This window comes from Heloderma suspectum, chromosome 5 (assembly GCF_057233095.1).
Source record: "Heloderma suspectum isolate Gila_16-S chromosome 5, 16-S_ref, whole genome shotgun sequence".
NCBI lineage: Eukaryota > Metazoa > Chordata > Lepidosauria > Squamata > Helodermatidae > Heloderma > Heloderma suspectum.
Genome location: NC_139462.1, coordinates 98313156 through 98332999, shown reverse-complemented (window position 1 = coordinate 98332999; position 19844 = coordinate 98313156). Strand labels below are relative to the sequence as shown.

Genomic DNA, 19844 nt, shown 5'->3' with positions numbered 1-19844 from the left:
TGGAGCCAGCGGGGCTCTCTGGAGCACCAACTAGTGTAGCCAAGCAGAAGGCTGCTCCGGAGAGCCCTGCCGGCCCGGCTCTCCCACTGCAGGAATGCCATGGTGGGGGAGCACTTGTTGGAGGTGCCAGCCACAGGTACTCCTGATGGGGGCAGGAGTGTGAGCAGCGCGATTCACTGCTCCTCCACCTGACCTCAAGGATTCACCCTGTCTCATGGAAGGGCTGGCCTTGCACCTGCAGTGATTCCAGTAATGACCAGCTGTCCTGGCTGATGATATTTGCATTTTTAAGAAATGCAAATATACATTTAATGGCATGTCTAGTTTGACACTGAATGTGTGATACATTTGCTCCTTTCATCAATCAAGTCTGTGTACAAAGCAATAGCCTCCCAAGCCAATTTCATTGCAAGACTGTTCTTTTCCCTCCCTTGGAAGGTGACGGTGCCAACGACGTTAGTATGATTCAAGTTGCTGATGTTGGAATTGGAATCTCTGGCCAAGAAGGCATGCAGGTAGGATGGACCAATTGATCCATAAATGAAAGCAGCGTTGCCTGTAGATCTGAAAGGCCTGATATTCACATAATATATTGTCAGTGGGATCGAAGGCCGAGTACTTTGGAACTTGCATAACCTGTATCAATAAGACTTCATCTACTAGAAAGACAAATACTGTGATATTATGCAGCTGTACAGTTCTAAGGGTCTTCAAAACCATCTCCCCCTTCTACAGTATATCAAATTCTCCCATAGCCTTATGTTCCTTGGAAATAAACTCTGTGTTAGGAGAAGGTGCCTGGAAATCAGAGGGTCCACAGCCATGAGTATCTTCATGTGATGTCTTCATTAAGGCAGGCTCAGCTAAATATCTAAGGGGGTGTCTCCATGAGTAATTTACTCCAGTCTGGCTGTGTTTGGAGGTCATTAGGGATATATGATGTCGTGGCCATCCAGCAGCCACCCTGGACTTTATCAGGGAAAACCCAGATTGCTTAAAGTCCGATTCTTTTCCTTCAGTCGGGTTCTCCCTGGTATAGTTGTTGTATGCCCCAACCCCAGCATTTACCTCGCGTATGCTAACCCTGCCGAGGGGTGTGCCTTTCACCGTGACCCCAGTCAAGGGGTATATCCTGTGTGTTTCCTGTCCCTGCACAAACCAATTAGTGTCTACTCAGAAGTAACTCGCATTGTGGTCAGTGAGGCTTGTCCCCTGAATGCACACATCAGAATTTACAGAGATCTCCCCCAACTGAAATAGCATATTTTAAAGCCCTAATTCCCCAAAAGATGTAAAGTGCTTTCTCTAACCTGTGATTCTCCATTGTTTGGTTTATTGCCATTTGGATGTAACTACTCCCACCGTCGATCATCCCGATCCTGTGCAGCATCGGGTTAGAAAGGGGGCTGGTTTTCCATCCATTTCCCCTCCATGACTTTCCCAGCACAAACATATGTGTGTCCACTCGGGAGTAACTCCCAGTGTGATCAATAAGGCTTGTCCTTGAACAGCGCACTCCTGAAATTCCCATGAATCAAAATAACGCATTTAGAGAGCCTTAATGTCAAAGCTTCAATTGATCACAGCAGGGCAACTAGAACATGGTGTTCCTTTCATGATTGTCGGAGGTAGGGGAGGGAAGAGAGAGAGAAAGAGAGTGATTTCTGTGGATACAGGGGAGGAAACTTCCCAGGATTTTATCAAAGAAGAAAGGGGGGGAGCCTGGAGGGGTGGAGAGAGCCTTATTGGTTGAGCAGCCCCTGCCAATCAGATGACGTTCACTCCAACCCCCCTCCCCACCTGGTAGTATGTTCTGTGAAGCGGCTGTGATACACTTGCTCATGGAGACCTGCACTAGGGATGTTGGAGAATTCCACCATGGACTCCAGTGAGGCCGGATTCTTTAGAATTCAGCCCCCCGGAGTCCGTGGCGGAATGGGGCAATCTCCCCCGCCACCCTGCGGAATCCCCCAGGGATGGAGCCTACCTGGCAGCAGCTCCAGCGGCTCTGGCGGTGGCTCCGGCGGCGGTAGCGGCTCTGGGTGGTCTTCCGGCCTCTGCCGGGCTGTGGCCGCAAATGGCAGCCACTACGCTGGCCTCCATTTGCATCCCTGCCAAGCCGTGATAGGCTAGGTAAGTATCTACGTAGCCTATCACGGCTAACGCAGGGACGCCATTTGCATCCCTGTCTTTTGCTGTGATAGGCTACATAAATATATACATAGCCTATCACGGCTAACACAGGGACGCAAATGGCATAGTGGCCGCCATTTGCATTCCTTCCTTTTGCCGTGATAGGCTATGTAAATATATATGTAGACTATCATGGCTACTGCAGGGATGCAAATGGCGGCTACTACGGCGGCCGCCATTTGCGGCCCCAGCCCAGCAGCCGACGGAGGGCCAGCTGTGGGCAGTCCCGGCCAGCAGCTCTGCGGAGTCACCGCGGAGCGGAGCCGGCCAGGGAGGATTCCAGAGGGAGGAAAGAGCGCCTCCCCCCACCGCGGATGGCCCTAGCGGAACCAGGTAAGTGTTTCGTACACCTCTAACCTGCGCAGACCAAAGTCAGCCCTTGAAAAATCCAGGTAGGCCATGATTGGCTTCTCCTTCTGCCTCCTTCTGTTGTTGTGGAGAAACTAGGGATGTCAGAGAATTTCTCCACGAATCTCGGGGAGGCCGAATGCCAGCGCATTCGGCCTCCCGAAATTGGTGGAGAAACGGTCTGCCACCCCCCCCGCCACCCCCCCCCGGGACAGGACTTACCTTGTGCAAATGTCCCTGGCGGCGGCGGCTCCGGCGGTGGCTCGGCGGCGGCTTGGCGGCAGCGGCTGTGGCAGCCGGTCTTCCAACCGGCTGCCGCCACCGCCATTTCCAAGTTAAAAAAACAAACAAACAAAAAAGCGTGATAGGCTATAGCCTATCACGGCTAGATTTTTAAAAAACACCGTGATAGGCTACTTAAATGTTTACGTAGCCTATCACGGCTGAGTGAAAAAACAAAAACAAAATGCGCGTTCCCCTTATTTTCGCCGTAGTCTACGTAAATGTTTATGTAGACTACACGTGCCAAAATAAGGAATGCAAATGGCGGCGCCCATGGGCACTGCCATTTGTGTACGCGCGTTTTGTTTTGTTTTTTTCACTCAGCCATAATAGGCTACGTAAACATTTACGTAGCCTATCACGGCTGACTGCAGGGACGCAAACGGAGGTGGCTACGGCCGCCGCCATTTGTGTCCCGGCAGGACAGGATTCACGGCGGGAGGGATGGGGCGCCTCCCCCTCTGGCCAGAATTTTGGGGGGAGGGACGGAGCACCTCCCTCCCACCACGAATCAACTTTCGGGTTCAGGTAAGTGACTTTCGTACATCCCTAGGAGAAACCCCCTATGGCTCTTAAAGAGGATTTCCTTTAGTGCTCACAGCAGCCATCTACTCATGTGAGCTACTTTTCCTAATTTGTGAGGCACCAAAGTGTATCTTGGCATTAAATCAGAAGGACAGATGTGGATGAACTGGTAATGAATAGATCACTAAATAATACAAAACTAATAAATGATGATTAACAAAGTACTCCTTCTTACAGCGCATAGTCCAACAATGGGATTTGCTACCACAAGACGTAGTGCTGGCCACCAATGTGGATAGCATTAAAAGATAGATAGATAGATAGATAGATAGATAGATAGATAGATAGATAGATAGACAGACAGACAGACAGACACTACCTCCAGTATTGGGTAGTATTAGGGTTGGCGGAGAATTTCTCCCCGAAACTTCGGGGGGCTGAGCGCCAACGTGTTCGGCCCCCCGAACAAGTTTCGGGGAGAAATCCTCCGAACCCCCCCGCCCCCTGCACCCCCCCCCCGGGACGGGACTTACCTTTGCTGAATGTCCCTCCCGGCGGCGGGTCCGGCTGGCGGTTCGGCGGGTGTTCGAGCGGGGCGGGAGCGGCAGCCGGTCTTTCGACCGGCTGCCGCCGCCGCCATTGCAATAAAATAAAAAAAACATGCCCCCTGATAGGCTACGTGACAATTCACGTAGCCTATCACGGCTAGATTTGCAAAGTCAGCCGTGATAGGCTACGTCAATCGTCACGTAGCCTATCACGGGTGACTTTAAAAAAAAAAAGTGTGTACGGATAATGGCGGCCCCCATAGCGAGCCGCCATTCCCGTTCCTTATTTGGTCACTGTAGTCTATGTAAAGATTTACGTAGACTACAGCGACTAAATAAGGAACGCGAATGGCGGCTCCCTATGGGGGCCGCCATTAGCGTACGCGCTTTTTTTTTTTTTTAAGTCACACCGTGACATGACGATTGACGTAGCCTATCACGGCTGACTTTGCAAATCTAGCCGTGATAGGCTACGTGAATCGTCACGTAGCCTATCAGGGGGCATTTTTTTTTCTTTTATTGCAATGGCGGCGGCGGCAGCCGGTCGAAAGACTGGCTGCCGCTCCCGCCCCGCTCGAACACCCACCGAACCGCCAGCCGGACCCGCCGCCGGGAGGGACATTCAGCAAAGGTAAGTCCCGTCCCGGGGGGGGTGCGGGGGGCGGGGGGGGTTCGGAGGATTTCTCCCCGAAACTTGTTCGGGGGCCGAACACGTTGGCGCTCGGCCCCCCGAAGTTTCGGGGAGAAATTCTCCGCCAACCCTAATACTACCCAATACTGGAGGTAGTGTCTGTCTGTCTGTCTGTCTGTCTGTCTATCTATCTGACTTTGCAGATCTAGCCGTGATAGGCTACGTGAATCGTCACGTAGCCTATCAGGGGGCGTTTTGTTTTTGTTTTTTAAACTTTCGCGGCCGGGCGAGGTGGGAAGCCTCCCCCCCGGCCTGAATTTCGGCCGGGCCAAGGCGGGAAGCCTTCCCCCCCCGGCCAGAACTTCACGGGGGGAGCAGCGAAGCGCCTCCCCCCCACCGCGAACGTCCTTCGAGGACAGGTAAGGGACTTTCATCCACCCCTAGGTAGTATGTCTCCGTATACCAATTACCAGAGAACATGTGCAGGAGGGTGCTGCTGTGCTTTTGTACTGTGTGAGAACTTTCTATAAGCATCTGGTTGACCACTGTGTGAACAGAACACTGGACTAGATAGATCTTTGGTTTGATCCAGCATGGCGCTTCTTGTGTATTTCTGTTCTCATGTTCAGTGGGCTTCACTTGGGAGGGGGGTGGAAGGTGGGGAACAAGTGGTAGGCCATCCATTAGTCAATGAAAGTCAATGAAATCCTTCATCTTCTTGGCTGCTGTATTTTACTTCTTTTGTATTTATTTTTATTTTCAGGCTGTGTTGGCAAGCGATTTTGCCATTTCTCAGTTCAAACAACTCGGCAAGCTGCTGTTTGTTCATGGTCATTGGTGTTACACCCGACTGGCTAACATGATCCTTTACTTTTTCTACAAGAATTTGGTATGGATCAGTTCTCCCAAGGCATTTACAATCTATTAAATATGGTGTGCACCAAAAAGCTATCTGCCAGCGTTGATGAGAAATTGTGACAGGTTATGGACTTGAACTGTTGCGTGTTCTTCCCTCCAGGCTCCCTGCTCCTCCTGACTTTCCTTTTATTTCTTAAGATTGTTTAATTCTTATTATTTTAATGGGGATACTGGCATGCTGCAAAGCAAAGTGCTGCCTCCGCCACTATCATTTGGGTTGAGAAGAGAGTTGTGTTTTTTTAATTTGGAGCTCAGAACCCACCTCTGCCTTATACTTAGGTTCTCAGCAAGTTACTTTTCTTTTTGTCTCACCATTTTCCCTCTGGGAAATGGGTGTTTTGTGACCAACCATGCCCATTATGGCAGCCATTTCATGAATGGGCAAGCCCCTGTGGCAGCCATTTTGTGAGGGTGCCCATGACACTCTCTCAAAATGTCATATGTGCCCACTGCCCCCCAAAAGTTGAAGACCCCTAAGTTTGAAATTCCAGGAGAGCAGGGGCAGTGTAAGACTCAGCTTACATGTGGCTGAGGCCACAGTGGTTTTAGCCACCATGCGTCTTGTTTTTAATCAGCTACTACAAGGTGAGTTCTTGTCTCTTTCTTTTCTCACACTGTTATTAAACTGGGCTGTCATGGCTTCTCCAAGGAATCTTAGGAGTTTGGTGCTGATAAATATTAGAAATCTCTACTTCTCAAAACTATTTCTAAGTCTTGGGGGGTGGGGGCTTGACAGGTAGGTTTCAAGCATTAACATGCTACGTTCTTGTAGGTGCTGTAAGGATCATTTGATTTCCTATACACACATGCACACCACCACCACCAAGAACACTGACTCCCATTTATGGATTCTGACCTGAAATCCCTGTGTCTCATCATAACAGGCATATGTAAGCCTCCTGTTCTGGTTCCAGTTCTTCTCCGGATTTTCAGGAACTCCCATGAATGATTATTGGGCTTTGATTTTCTTCAACCTTCTCTTCACATCAGCACCACCCATAATTTATGGCATTTTAGATCAAGATGTCTCAGCAGAAACGCTTTTACGGAGGCCAGAACTTTACAAAGCTGGGCAAAGAAATGAGGTATTTCTTAGTTTGGCACAAGTGCTTGAAAGTTGAAGCGACTCTGTGTTGAAATGGTATTTTGTTTTGTCATTTAATTGTATGTTTGGAAGTTTGTTTGCATGAATCATGTATTCTAACATATCCTTTCTCCTAAAGGCTATGGGAAGTAGCCTGAAACTCTCTGGGAGGGCCTCTGGCCCAGGTAAATAAGAGTGCTGGAAAGGGAAATCTGAAGTGAAATGATTTGTCTGAAGTGGCACAGCAGATCAGCTTTAGAGGAGGGAATGGGTCTTCTTGTGCAACATAGTTCACAGAATCTCTGAACACTGCCAGCAACTCTTCCTAAGTGGATCTCACAAGATGTTCTGGGCACATCCACCCACAACTCTTGATTATGAGCATCACAGTTAGATTGGTTCCTTGAAAATGAGGATGTTTCTTACTGATTTTGGTTCTGCAGTTTAAAAGTTGCATTTAAATACCAACAAATCTTTTTACTATGACTAGGGGCCTGTCTACATGGGAGTTTTTCTCTGATGCTGCTGTGGCTTAAAGTCATTAGGGACACATGATATTGTTGCCACTCTGCAGCCACCCCGGAGTTTACCTGTGGGGAAGCTGTACTTTTGCAGAGTACATTTACTCCGTTGTTCTTCTTTAATTTGGCTCCCCTGTGATTCAGCTGCTGTGTGTCCATCCCTCCTCTTTAAATCTGGTATTCCTAGGGGTGTTCCTAGGGGTGTGTCTTTCACCTGGCTGTGCCCTCCATAACCTAGGTAACTGAAGTAACTCACCTCCTTTTCCAGCACATCAAAGCTCTAGAGCGCTCTTTCAAGCCTTCAGAATTGCCTTGCACTCCCATTTCGCCAGTGGGAGTAATTCGCCTCAGTGATTATGCATTTCTGTGATGTTTGCATTACTTCTCTTCCCCACTGTTGTGTAAAGTAACTTCTCTGATGTTTCATAACTTCACTTCTCTGTGATGCTTATGGGAATAAGGCCTTTATTGCTGTAGTGATCTAGCAAGTGTCAAGCATTTGTCTGAAACAAGGTTTTAGGAACACGGTTGCTGAGAAGCCTGTCATTGCAAGCAGGCAGAAACTGCCCACGGAAGGAGAAATGGGGCGTGGAAGCTATAACTCCATGACAGTTTGTTGGAATGGGACAAAATGGGGAGGGTCTGCTCTCAGGGGGAGCCTTCAGATGCTACACTCAAGAATCAGGGATTTTGGGTTCTTCAAGCAAAAATGCACACATGAGGAAAAATGGGGTGAGAGCAATAAGTTTGCTACAGTTTCCACAACAGTTTGCTAGAATGGGGCAAACTTGGGGTGGTGGGTTGCTCTCATAGGGAGCCTTCAGATGCTGTACTGGATATTTGGGTTGTTTCTAGCTATCGGAATTGTGAATTCATTACTCTCTATTCATAATAATGTAGTAGCAGGGGGGAGCCCCTACATGGGCCAGGAAACAAGCCTCTCTCATTGGTTGAGCAGCCCCTGCCCAGTTAATGATGTTCAGTTCTACTCCCCCCCACCCAACTATGTTCCTTTCAAGCACTGTGTGACCCATGCAGATAATCGAAAATTACTAGAATCTGTAATGCCCAAAGCTAAGCTGTATTTCTCCTGTGTTTCCTTTTCAGCCGTATGTGAGATCAGCCTTTGCAGGGAACTTAGCAGATGCTGTTTATCAAAGCTTGGTGTGCTTTTTTATCCCTTACTTTGTAAGTATTAGGATTTGCTGCTGTCTCTGTTCTTCACCTTTGTTTTAAAAACAAGGTGAAGTCAGTTTTCTCTGTTTATTTGTATAAGGTTTAAACTCCCTCCATATTCACAAGAATAATCATTAAAATTTTTGTATGTGAACCAACTAGTAGTCTTATGGTGCTATGCGTTATTACTGCAGCCTGCTTTATGGACTTTATTGGGAATTTAGGCACAGAAAACATAAATAATTCTTTAAATAATTGTTCCTTTGCAGACCTTCCGTAACTCTGACATTGACATCTACTCCTTTGGGAGTGCAATGAACACTGCCATGTTCTTTATAATTATATTACATCTCATGATTGAAAGTAAATCTTTGGTGAGTAAATCATTTATTCTTCTAAGCTCTTAAACAGGGCTGAGTCAGCATTTATGACCTCACGGGCCATGTTCACACAGAATAGTAAGCCAGGATTCCCCGGCATCCTGGCATACCGTGAACAAGCTGTGTGCCTGTTCCCTCCTGCTTGGCTCCTCCCACAAGCACAAGCAGCTGAACCAGAGGTGCAGAACCTCAGACCTGAGTTCCTAGTCTGGCTTGCCCAGGGTCTCAATCCAGCCCTCCGTGGTTCCCCAGATGGCCACGTCCCTTCTGCACAACCACCCATCGTTTGGAAGTTTCCCAGCTTTTGTGCCATATTTTCCTCATTGTAAAAATGCCCCAATCTGAAATGCCTCTCCAAAGCCTTAGTTGCTGGCAGGAAGATTTTAAACCTAAAATATGCTGGCATTTTGTCCCTTCCCAGTTTGTCCCTCCCACAACTGGTATGTGGGCCAGGAGAGTGTCTCCAAAATGAAATTTGGCCCTTAGGCTAAAAGAGGTTCTGCACTCCTGGGCTAAACAAACCAGAAAATATTCCTGACTTGCTGAATTGAGGATGCTGTTCTGTTAAAAGCCAGTTTATTCCTGGTTTTCAAATCCTGGCTTGTTTGAGATCAACAATCTTAGATCCCTGCTTCGGATGACTTGCATTAGCAGGACAATCCAAACAGGAGCTTAAGCCTGGATTCCATTTGAATGGGGCCATAGTCCCATGGTAGATTTGAACTGTATGGTATTTATAGCACCAGAGTAAAAAGTCTTCAGTAGTTGATACAGTCAATACCAGTTCTATGTACATGAGAGCACTGCATTTCCCATGTGAAATGGATATATTGTAAAGTAACTTTATTGCTTGGAGCATAGGCCACTACAAGATACATATTTTAAAAACCAGTACAATACAGTCACATAGTTGTATATACATACACATATCTAACAGAGTCATCCCCCTAAGCCGTTTGAATTTGGCACATATATTCTTTGCTTCCAGGGCAAATTTTGCTGCCTAGGCAGGGGTGAAAATGTCAGTGCCAGGAAGAAGCGCACATATCTGAACTAAGAGGGGTCTGTTTGACAGGCATCGGAGAATGATAGCGAGAAATGTATGCTTAGGGTTGTCATAGAGGGGACATCTTAGTAAGTAGTGGGAAACATCCTCAACCTCTAGATCCACAAATACAAAATCTTCGGCGGACTGGAGTATTATCAAATCTTCCCTCCAGGAATGTAGAAGGCACACATTGTAGACGCAGTGCTGTGAATGATTTTGTTAGGGGGGGCCACTGTCAGAGTTATAAAGTAGCTCTCCAGTCCACATGACATCTTATATAATGGGTACCAATAGGAATAAGACGTCTATGAGATTGTAACCAGATGCAACTGCTTAGAATAGAGATACTGTTTTCCTTTAAGCATCTGCTTGACTCTATCAGAAGCAAAGGAAGGAAAAGACTCAGTATCATTCTATAAGCATGCAGTATAGGTCTTGTCACATTTACCCCAGACTTTTGGAATAAGGTCTGAAGTTGCTCTTGAAAGCATATTTTTAAGACGGGAGTCACTCATATAAGCCAACTTGAACCAATATAAAGCAAGTGCAACATGGATACATGCTATAACAGAAGTCAGTCCTACTTCTGCCCTTATCTGTCTGTCTGTCTGTCTGTCTGTCTGTCTATTAGATTTATTAGCCGCCCATCTGGCCAGCTATCCGGCCCCTCTAGGCAACGTACAATACAATAACAACATGAAATACAACAAATTTACATCATCAACTGAGCAAAACAACATTGCTCTAAAAAACCCTAACCCACCCCAAATGCCCGCCTGAACAGCCAGATTTGCAAAGCCCAGCGGAAGCTCATCAAAGAGGAGGCATGGCAGAAGTCACTACAGAGGGAATTCCACAGAGTGTGGGCCACCATGGAAAAGGTCCTCTCCCTCGTCCTCACCAGCCTAGCTGTCCTGGCTGATGGTACAGACAGAAGGCCTTCCAAGGCCCATCTCATTGAGCGGCATCCCTGGTGTTGTTGGAGGCGCTCCTTAAGATAGACTGGGCCAGAACCATATAGGGTTTTAAAGGTCAATGCCAACTCCTTGAATTGGGCCTGGAAAACAACTGGTAACCAAGTGCAACTCCTTCAGCACTGGAGTGATGTGGTCTCGCCAACGGCTGCCTTTAATCAGGCGAGTCACCACATTCTGCATCAGCTGCAACTTCCAAACCGTCTTCAGGGGTAACCCCACATAGAGTGCATTACAGTAGTCTAGGCGAGAGGAGACCAGGGCATGAACTACTGATGGGAGCAAATGGTTAGGGAGGAAGGGGTGCAGCCACCATATCAGATGGAGTTGGTACAGCGCCACCCAGCTCACAGCTGACGCCTGAGCCTCCAGGGACAGCTGGGAATCTAAAATGACTCCCAGACTGCGGACCTGGTCCTTCAGGGGCAGCCGCACCCCACTGAACACCAGGTCAACCTCCCCTTGTCTCCCACAAGAAGTACTTCAGTTTTGTCGGGGTTGAGTTTCAGCTTAGTCCTTTCCATCCAGCCACTCACTGACTCTAGACACTTGGATAGAGTTTCTACAGCCAACCTTGGTGAGGATTTAAATGAGAGATAGAGTTGCATGTCATCTGCATATTGGTGACACTGCACCCCAAACCTCCTGACGATAGCCCCAGCGGCTTCACATAGATGTTAAATAACATCAGGGAGAGAATAGAACCCTGTGGCACCCCGCAAGTGAGCAGCCAAGGGTCTAAAGTCTCCTCTTAAAGTCAACTCTTAAGCCCCATCAAACGTCACTTGGATTAGTGTCCAAGTGCAGCATCCCTCGTTGTGTTTCTCGTGTTATTCTCAGTTGTCCCTCACTTGAGGAAGGATTTAGATGACTGGGCGACACAAGATAGCTCCATGTATTGCACCTTTACTGCATCAGGAGGGATTTTCCCTTCCAGCCTTTGTTCACATGATTTAGCCAAGACGCCCGAAGCTACTTGCAGAAGCAAAGGGGGAGTAACACTCAGCTTCAGTATGGGAGGAGGTCAGAGACAATGATTCCCCAGCTTCCAGTGCACATGAGATTTTAAGCAACTGCCAGGCAGCACTTATCCCTTAAGAGGGTTGAGACGATGGAGGCAGTACTCGTTGGGAATGGTGGGGGGGGGGGCGCCTGCCTGCCTGCATGTCTGAGCCCATAACTCAGTCTTACAGTTCTTCAGAAATGAGAGCAGATTCAGTCTCATTGGTTTGTTCTTCTGTTGTTGTTTTACTTTATTTCAGAACTGGATACACACGTCTGTTATAGCTGCTAGCGTTGTACTGTTCTTCAGCATTAATGGGACTTTTGGAGCTATCTGTGTCCTCTGCAATCCACCAGCCAATCCATACTGGATCATGCAGAGACAGCTGTCCAATCCAATGTTTTATCTGGTTTGCATCATCACAACCGTCGTGGCTCTCCTTCCGAGGTATTTTACTGCTTTAGAACCAAGCATATCAGGGTAGATAGAAATTCATTTTTGTGTGACCCACAGTGCTATGGCCCAAGCGCCATTGCACACAAGACGAAACCACAAACCTGGGTTTCTCACTGCATGTAAACTCAACAGGGAACTGCAGCCACAGGTAATTCTGGCCCTCTGCTCAATGTGCCTATACAATGTCTTTTCAAAGGCCTGCTTGTTACATCCACATTTTGCATTCTTGGATGTTCACCTAAAAAAAGACTTCAGCAGTATTCAAGATCTTTTGACTCAGAAACACTGTAAGAAAGAGGTATCCCAGTCAAAGTCAAACAAGGAGACTTCATTCTTCATGTTAGGTCCAGCTCTGACTGAGGTGCTTAATCTTTGGCCTATATCACTTCAGGCTGCAGGTGGGGACTCGCGCGACTGAAGGCTCTTATGCACCAAGAAAAATCCTCCATACAGAAAGCTGCGTGCCAGGAAGAAGAGGCCTAGCCTAGCCTTTGTAGAAAGTGGACAGGGAAATGTTTTTCTCCCACTCTCATGATACTAGAATTGGGGCCATCCTATGAAGATGAATGGTGGAAGGATCAAGAGTGATAGGGTAGAATCCCACACTTGGATTACGCTAACGCTAATGACGACCCGCTAGTGGAAACCATCACTGGAGCAAGACCTCCCATTGCCACTATCATCCTCCTCTCTTCCCCCATGCCTGGGCAGCCGCTGCATGCTTCTCCCTCAGTGCCTTGCTCTGAGGGGTCCTTCCTCAGAGCGAGGCATTGGCAGGGAGGTGGCCTTGGAGACTGTCTGTGCTGCAGAGCACTGGGCATCTCCAAAGCCATCTTTCCCAAAATGCCTTGCTTTTTGGAAGGACCCCTCTGAGCAAGTCATGTTCACCAGACAGGCGGTCAAGAGAGCTATGCTGGGTGCTCTCCAGCCACAGCAGGAGAGTAGGCAGCATGACTGCACTATGAAGGCCAACGATTCACTCTGAGAAACCATGAGGCATCAGCTCTCCGGAGGGGTCACCTACCCACCCCATGCCTTGCTCTTCCTATTGCACCAGCTTTGGCTCCCACTGGTGGAACTGGGGCAAGAAGGTGCCTGCCCAGATCTTAAGATCATCCTCTGGAGTCCTTCTCTGGGAGCCCCCGCCAAAGGAAGTGAGGCGGGTGGCTACCAGGAGGAGGGCCTTTTCTGCTGTGGCCCTTCAGCTGTGGAATGAGCTCCCTAGAGTGGTTTGCCTGGCGCCTATGTTGTCCTCCTGCTGGCACCAGGTGAAGACCTTTTTATTCTCCCAGTATTTTAGCATTTTAGCTTCCTAATCTTTTAGCTCTGGTGTTTTAAAACTGTGTTTTAAATCTCTACATTGCTGCTAGGTTTTATTCTGGTTGTACTGTTATATTGTGGTTTTAAGCTTTCATATTTTATGATGTGTGATGCTGCACGTTGTGGTTGTAATTTTTGTGAACCGCCCAGAGAGCTTCGGCTATTGGGTGGTATAGAAATGAAATAAATAAATAAATAAATAAATAAAATCATCAGTGGCTACTAGTCATGGTGGCTATATATTCCAGTATCAGAGGCAGCATGGCACTGAATATCAGTTAGTGGGGAACACAGGCTGGAGGGTGCTATTGCCTTCATGTCCTACTTGTGGGCTTCCCACAGGCAGCTGATCACAGTATGATCAGAATGGTGGATTAGACAGGCCTTTGGTCTGATTTCGCATAGTTTCACTTGCGTTCTTCTCTCTGACATGCTTGTATCTGTGTGCAGAAACGTTTCCTCCACCCACATGGTGGAAGCATTCTATGATGTGACCCTCACTTGCAGGATAAAATGGTACAGCTGAGACAGGTTTACCATTGCAGTGTCTTAAATACGAACCTTAGAGCTGCCATCACATCTCTATTCAGGACTCTCTGAATTATTAACTAAAACATCCAGTATATTAAAGTACTCCAGTTTCCCATAATTCTCTTCATAGTCTTTTGCTGCACAGTAATGTATTCCATCAACTCTCTACCAAAATTGAAAAGAATTGTTAGTAGCTCCCTAGTTTGGATTGTAAGACCACCCTTTCCAAGTTTCCTATCCAAATAATTGATTGGGGTTTAACATCCGTTCAGGCATCTCTTTTAAAGCCGGCGATTGAGCTTGCGACAGATGTTTCAGGAGAGGATTTGACCCCCTTGCTTAAGACTTCAAAATCCAAGGTTTCTATGCCAGAGTTAGGGTGGTAGGAGTTACTGGCATAGTTGGGATTTTATCCTGCTGGTTTTATGTTGCATTATATTTATATCCAGGGGTGCAGTGGTAAATTTTGAAGTGCAGGCTTTCAGCATGACAGTTACAGTCCCCATAGCCAAGTCCCCAAGGAGAGTCCTAAGATGCAGGCAATCCCTTGCTCCATATCAACAAAGCAATTGTAGCAGTTTTCATCTCCACCAGGAGCAGGTCTTTTGTAAAGCTAATGGGTCTTAATTGCCTATTCAAGACCAAGACACCCCAAAATACATTGTGTTACAACAGGGAATAATATATTGTTGTTGGGGAGATTAGTTTTCCCCTAGCTACTGTGAGAATTGCAGCTAAGCTCAGAGGGAACAGGGAATTCTGAGGTGTGAGTGTGTGTGATGGATGATGCCAGTGTTTCTGCTAAGCAAAAAGTACTGGGGAAGGGCTGCGTCTCCACAAGCCCTGGCTCCACTACACCATTGTTTATATCCCATCTCCCTCCAAGGAACTTACAACAGTGTTTTATCCTCATAACAAGCCTGGAAACATAGAGTAAATACAGAGAGTGCCTTAAAGGCCAGGCAAAGAACTTTATAGTTTGCTGGGATTTCTTCTGTTTAAGGCCAACACACCCTAATAAAGATCTCAGTATGTTGTTATATCATCCTGAACTTTTTCAGGCAGTGATGATCATGGAGGGGGGAAGAAGTACCATGGCTATGCATGTCTTTGCATAGTTAACCGCAACGCCATGTGGGTTCTCACGTTGTCCAAAATTGGCACAGTGCATGGCAAGGATGGCTTTTTACTCAACCCACAACCCATGGCTTGTAGTAGGGATTGTGGGGTAGGTAAGAAGCCACCCTCTCTGCAGACCACACTGGGTTCAGACAACGCAGCAAACCCATGTGGCATTGCGGTTAATTATGCAAATGGCAGTCACACCACGGTGGCTTCTTCCCCCTCCCCCCGTGATCATCCAAACACAGCCAGAGTTTGATAAGAATATAAATAAACCCTTGCCTACGTCCATAATCCCCAAACCATTATCTGACAATAAGTTCTTCATTGATACCGTGCCATCATCATCAGGACTAAGTAGTTTTGGGTTGTGACCTAAATCCTGTTTCTCGGTGGTGGAGGTAAGGGGGAGGGAGAGAAAGAGCTTTATGGCCGCCTGCGTAGTGAGAGCCTATTCTTTCCTCATTCACTGTAGTACTATTTCACAAAAGGCCACTTGCCCAACACATATTAATCTGTGTTGACACAGCTTATTTGCCTTTGGCCTTACATTGTAGGTATATGTTCAGGGTGATCCAATCTGCTATATTTCCAAGTCCCCTGATGCAAGCCAAGCAACTTGAAAGAGCGGCCCTGAAAGGAAGGAAGCGTCTGCTGCGTAATTCAAGAATAGCCCAGCGTGAGAGGTAGAGTAGCTCACCAGCAGACAAATGGGAATTCTGCATCTGCTGATGCAGCAGAAGAAAACAGGACCGATGCTTGTGGTTCATTGCTGTGGCCAATATACACGACCCAATTCCATAATAGTTTTGGAGTCAAGGGCTGCCTATTCAAATCCCTCATCCAGGACAAGGGATGTCGAAGGAGTCTGGTAAGGGAGTGGTGTCTGTTGGATATCCTCCTGCTGCCCCACCGCACAGCTCGAATCATCATCCCCCAATTCGGGCTGCCTGGCAGACTCTCAAAGGGTTTTGAATGGTGCCGTTCTGCGCAGTTTCTTCTGCCGCAGAGCCTGACTCAGCGTGTGCCGAGTCAGGCTGTGGACCATGCTTTTTTGTTTTGCAGTGCAATCCTGTGCATTTTTTGTTGCTCCGCTTTTTACTCAAATGCATATTTTTGTGATTTTAGGCAGGGGAGGAAGTGCACAGGGTTTTTTACAGGGCTCCCAATCTTTCGCAAGTTCTGTATTACTTAATCCCTCGCAAACCTGGGTCCAGTGGCAGATGCTCTGGCCTCTACCTAGCCTGCCCTCCCTCCAGCAGGCATGCCCCCCCTTCTCAGTATCTTTCTGAGTTCGATCATCTAATTACTTTGTTTACCCCAGCCCAGAGCTAAACTTTCCTGAAGCTGTTCCCAACAATTTGCAATGTATTTATTCCTTTGTATTTATGGAACACCTTGATTATATCATTTTATAATAGGGATGATTTCTATTCCCCAGAAACTATATGCCCTCATTTGGGGTGGGGTGTGGCAGATTTCTGTATGTTTTCAGACTGAGTCTTCTGACATTGTTTTGGGACAGCGCAGCTCGGCAGTAGAGTAACTATGGGTATTTGGCAAAATTGTGCAGATTCCCCCAAAGTGGGCTCTGCATGGTGAGAGGAGATCCCCCACACTAAGTGACTAAGCCATGCTTCGGCTATTGGGCTCCATTAGAAATAAATAAATAAATAAATAAATAAATGCTTCCATCACCCCTGGTGCTGACCTGTACAGTCATTCTCATTTCAAAACCAAATATATATATAATATATATATATATATATATATATATTAAAACATTTATATTTGTTTTAATTCTTAACAAAAGGAAAAGAACACACACTCATAAATAAGCTTCGCTCTGTTCCAGTGAGCATCCCCATCTGTTCATCCAATGAACTGTGCACACAACAGTATTGAAAAACAGACTATTATTATGTTAGGGAGAGAACCAATCACTAGCTGCTGGTAGGAGGGGACTGTCTTTTGCAGCAGCTGCAGTGATACTGCTTCAAGCGCTGTTTCAGGTAGGGATGGCAGAGAATTCCACCACGGATTTCAGTGAGGACGAATGCACTGGCATTTGGCCCCCGAAACCTGTGGTGGAATGGCCTCCCAGCCCCCACCCCCACCCCACAGAATCCCCCCCCGGATGAAAGCTTACCTGGGGCAGATATTTTGGCAGCGGCAGCTGGTCTCTCGGCCGGCTGCTACGAACTCAAATGGCGGCCACCACACCATTTGCATAGCTGCCTTTGCCGTGATAGGCTATGTAAATACTTATTTACGTAGCCTATCAAGTAAAATAGACAAACAAACAAAAAACCACGTACGCAAATGGTGGCCGCCATTTGCGTTCCCTTTTTTTTGCTGTTTTAGCCTACGTAAAAATTTACGTAAGCTATTACAGCGAAAAAAGGGGAACACAAATAGTGTAGTGGGCGCTATTTGCGTTCCTTTTCTCTCTCTCGTCGTAATAGCTTACATAAATATTTACGTAGGCTAAACAGCGAAAAAAAGGGAACGCAAATGGCGGCCGCCGTAGCTGCCACCATTTGCGTACACAGGTGTTTTTTTTCCCAGAAGGCTGCCCAGCGGCCAGATGTCCGGCTGTGGGCAGCCCTGGCCGGCGGCCCTGCGGAATCTCCATGGAGCAGAGCCGGCTGGATCAGGATTTTGGGGGAGGTGCAGAGCGCCTCCCCCCCACTGCGAATCACCCCGTCAAAAAGGTAAGTGACTTTCTCACATCCCTAGTTTCAGGTCAGCATCTGCATTTGGAAATAGGGATGTACGAAAGTCACTTACCTTTTCAAAGGGTGACATTCATGGGGGGGGGAGGCGCTCCGTCCCTTCCCCTGGAAATTCTGGCTGGGGGGGAGGCGCTCCGTCCCTTCCCCTGGAAATTCTGGCTGGGGGGGAGGCGCTCCGTCCCTTCCCCTGGAAATTCTGGCTGGGGGGGAGGCGCTCCGTCCCTCCCCCCCAAAAAAATTCTGGCCGTCTGGCTCCGCTCCGCAGGGATTCTGCGGAGCCGCCGGCCAGCTCTGCCAGCGACCGGACATCCGGCCACTGGCTAGCAGGGACGCAAATGATGGCGGCCATAGCCGCCGCCGTTTGTGTCCCTGCAGTCAGCCGTGATAGGCTACGTAAATGTTTACGTAGCCTATCACGGCCGATTTAAAAGGAAAAAAAACATGCGTACGCAAATGGCGGCGCCCATGGGCGCCGCCATTTGTGTTCCTTATTTTGGTACGTCTTAGTCTACGTCAAGATTTACGTAGACTAAGACGGCAAAAATAAGGGAAACGCAAATAGCGTAGACGCTACACTATTTGCGTTCCCCCTATTTTCGCCGTCTTAGTCTACGTAAATCTTGACGTAGACTAAGATGTGCCAAAATAAGGAATGCAAATGGCAGCGCCCATGGGAGCCGCCATTTGCGTACACGCATTTTTTTTTCCTTTTAAATCAGCCGTGATAGGCTACGTAAACATTTACGTAGCCTATCACGGTGTTTTTTAAAAATCTAGCCGTGATAGGCTACGTAAATCTTTACGTAGCCTATCACGTTTTTTTGTTTTTTAACTGGAAATGGTGGCGGCGGCAGCCGGTCGGAAGATTGGCCACCGCAGCCGCCGCCAGGAAGATCCGCCCAAGGTAAGTCCCGTCCGGGGGGGGGCAGGGGGGCAGACCGTTCCGCCACCGATTTCGGGGGGCCGAATGCCCTGGCCTTCAGCCTCCCCGAGATTTGTGGCGAAATTCTCTGACATCCCTATTTGGAAAAGAAACAATCAGTAAAACAAAACCACAACTGCTTCTTGCAGGTTGCTGGAATGACCACCCTTTTATTACTGATTTCAACTCTCATCAGCCCCAGTCACTATGGCCAATTATCAGGAAAGCTGGGAGTTGAAGTGCCACAGCCAATTAATTCTAGTTTTTTCTCCTATGGCCTATTACATAACCTATAGGAGACGAACCACTGAAAAAAGCCTCTTGGTTAGGGGGGGAACTGGCTGGCTACTTCTAGTTCAGGCGCACTGGCTCAGAAGAGGGCATTTTCGACCTAGTAACTAACTTAGGTTCTTTCTGCAGGGCACTGACTTCTTCGCGCAAAGTTTGAATGGTCTCTTCTGCTGATCCACTCAAATGCTGCTGAACTGTCCTGGCACCATATTGCATTTCTGCATCTGATTCTGAGATTGACCTTGGACTCCCTGCAGCTGCTCCTTCTTGGTTCTCCTTAGGCCCAACAACAACAGTGTCTCTCTCGTCCTGCACCGGCTATAGAAGGGCACCATGTGCTGCTGCAACTGGAGGCATACAGATAATTGTTTCCTCTTTTTTGTGCTGCTGCCTGCTGTTCACAATCCTATTCCTAACAGGCCTCTGAAAGAGAACGCTGAAATATCCCCGTAATTGTCAGCCAGTATGTTTCTTACACAAATTGCTTAAGCACATAAGCCACTCTGGATCAGTCATAGGGTCCATCTACTCCAAATCATAACGGGGACAGTGAAGGGATAGTTGAATGAGTTAATAAATCAACAGGTGTATATGTACATCAGTCGGTCTCTGAATGATAATGTTTAACAATAGAAAAACACTCATACATTAATGAATGCAGTAGATATATATCCCTTTTATACAAATCATGATACTGATGCACCAACCCAGAACATCTTTGGTGAATGCGTTGATGACAACGCCGGACTGGAATATTGTTTCTGCACTTCCTCAAAAGAAACAATTGTTTATATAACCAAATGTTTAATATACAGCCAGACTGTGTTCTCTGCTCT

General features: G+C 47.5%; 1 protein-coding gene across 1 annotated transcript in view; it reads left to right on the top strand.

Moving 5' to 3' along the window:
- The window catches only part of LOC146344178 (phospholipid-transporting ATPase VD-like), a 122537-nt gene extending 102929 nt beyond the window's left edge, over positions 1–19608 (top strand). Inside the window, exons 23-30 of the mRNA XM_084859776.1 lie at positions 439–515; positions 5291–5416; positions 6330–6530; positions 8158–8238; positions 8496–8600; positions 11891–12078; positions 15618–15746; positions 19138–19608. Coding sequence (XP_084715902.1) covers positions 439–515; positions 5291–5416; positions 6330–6530; positions 8158–8238; positions 8496–8600; positions 11891–12078; positions 15618–15746; positions 19138–19165 — 935 coding nt within the window. The 3' untranslated portion in view covers positions 19166–19608. The remainder of the gene's footprint in view (positions 1–438; positions 516–5290; positions 5417–6329; positions 6531–8157; positions 8239–8495; positions 8601–11890; positions 12079–15617; positions 15747–19137) is intronic.
- Positions 19609–19844: the final 236 nt, after the last annotated feature.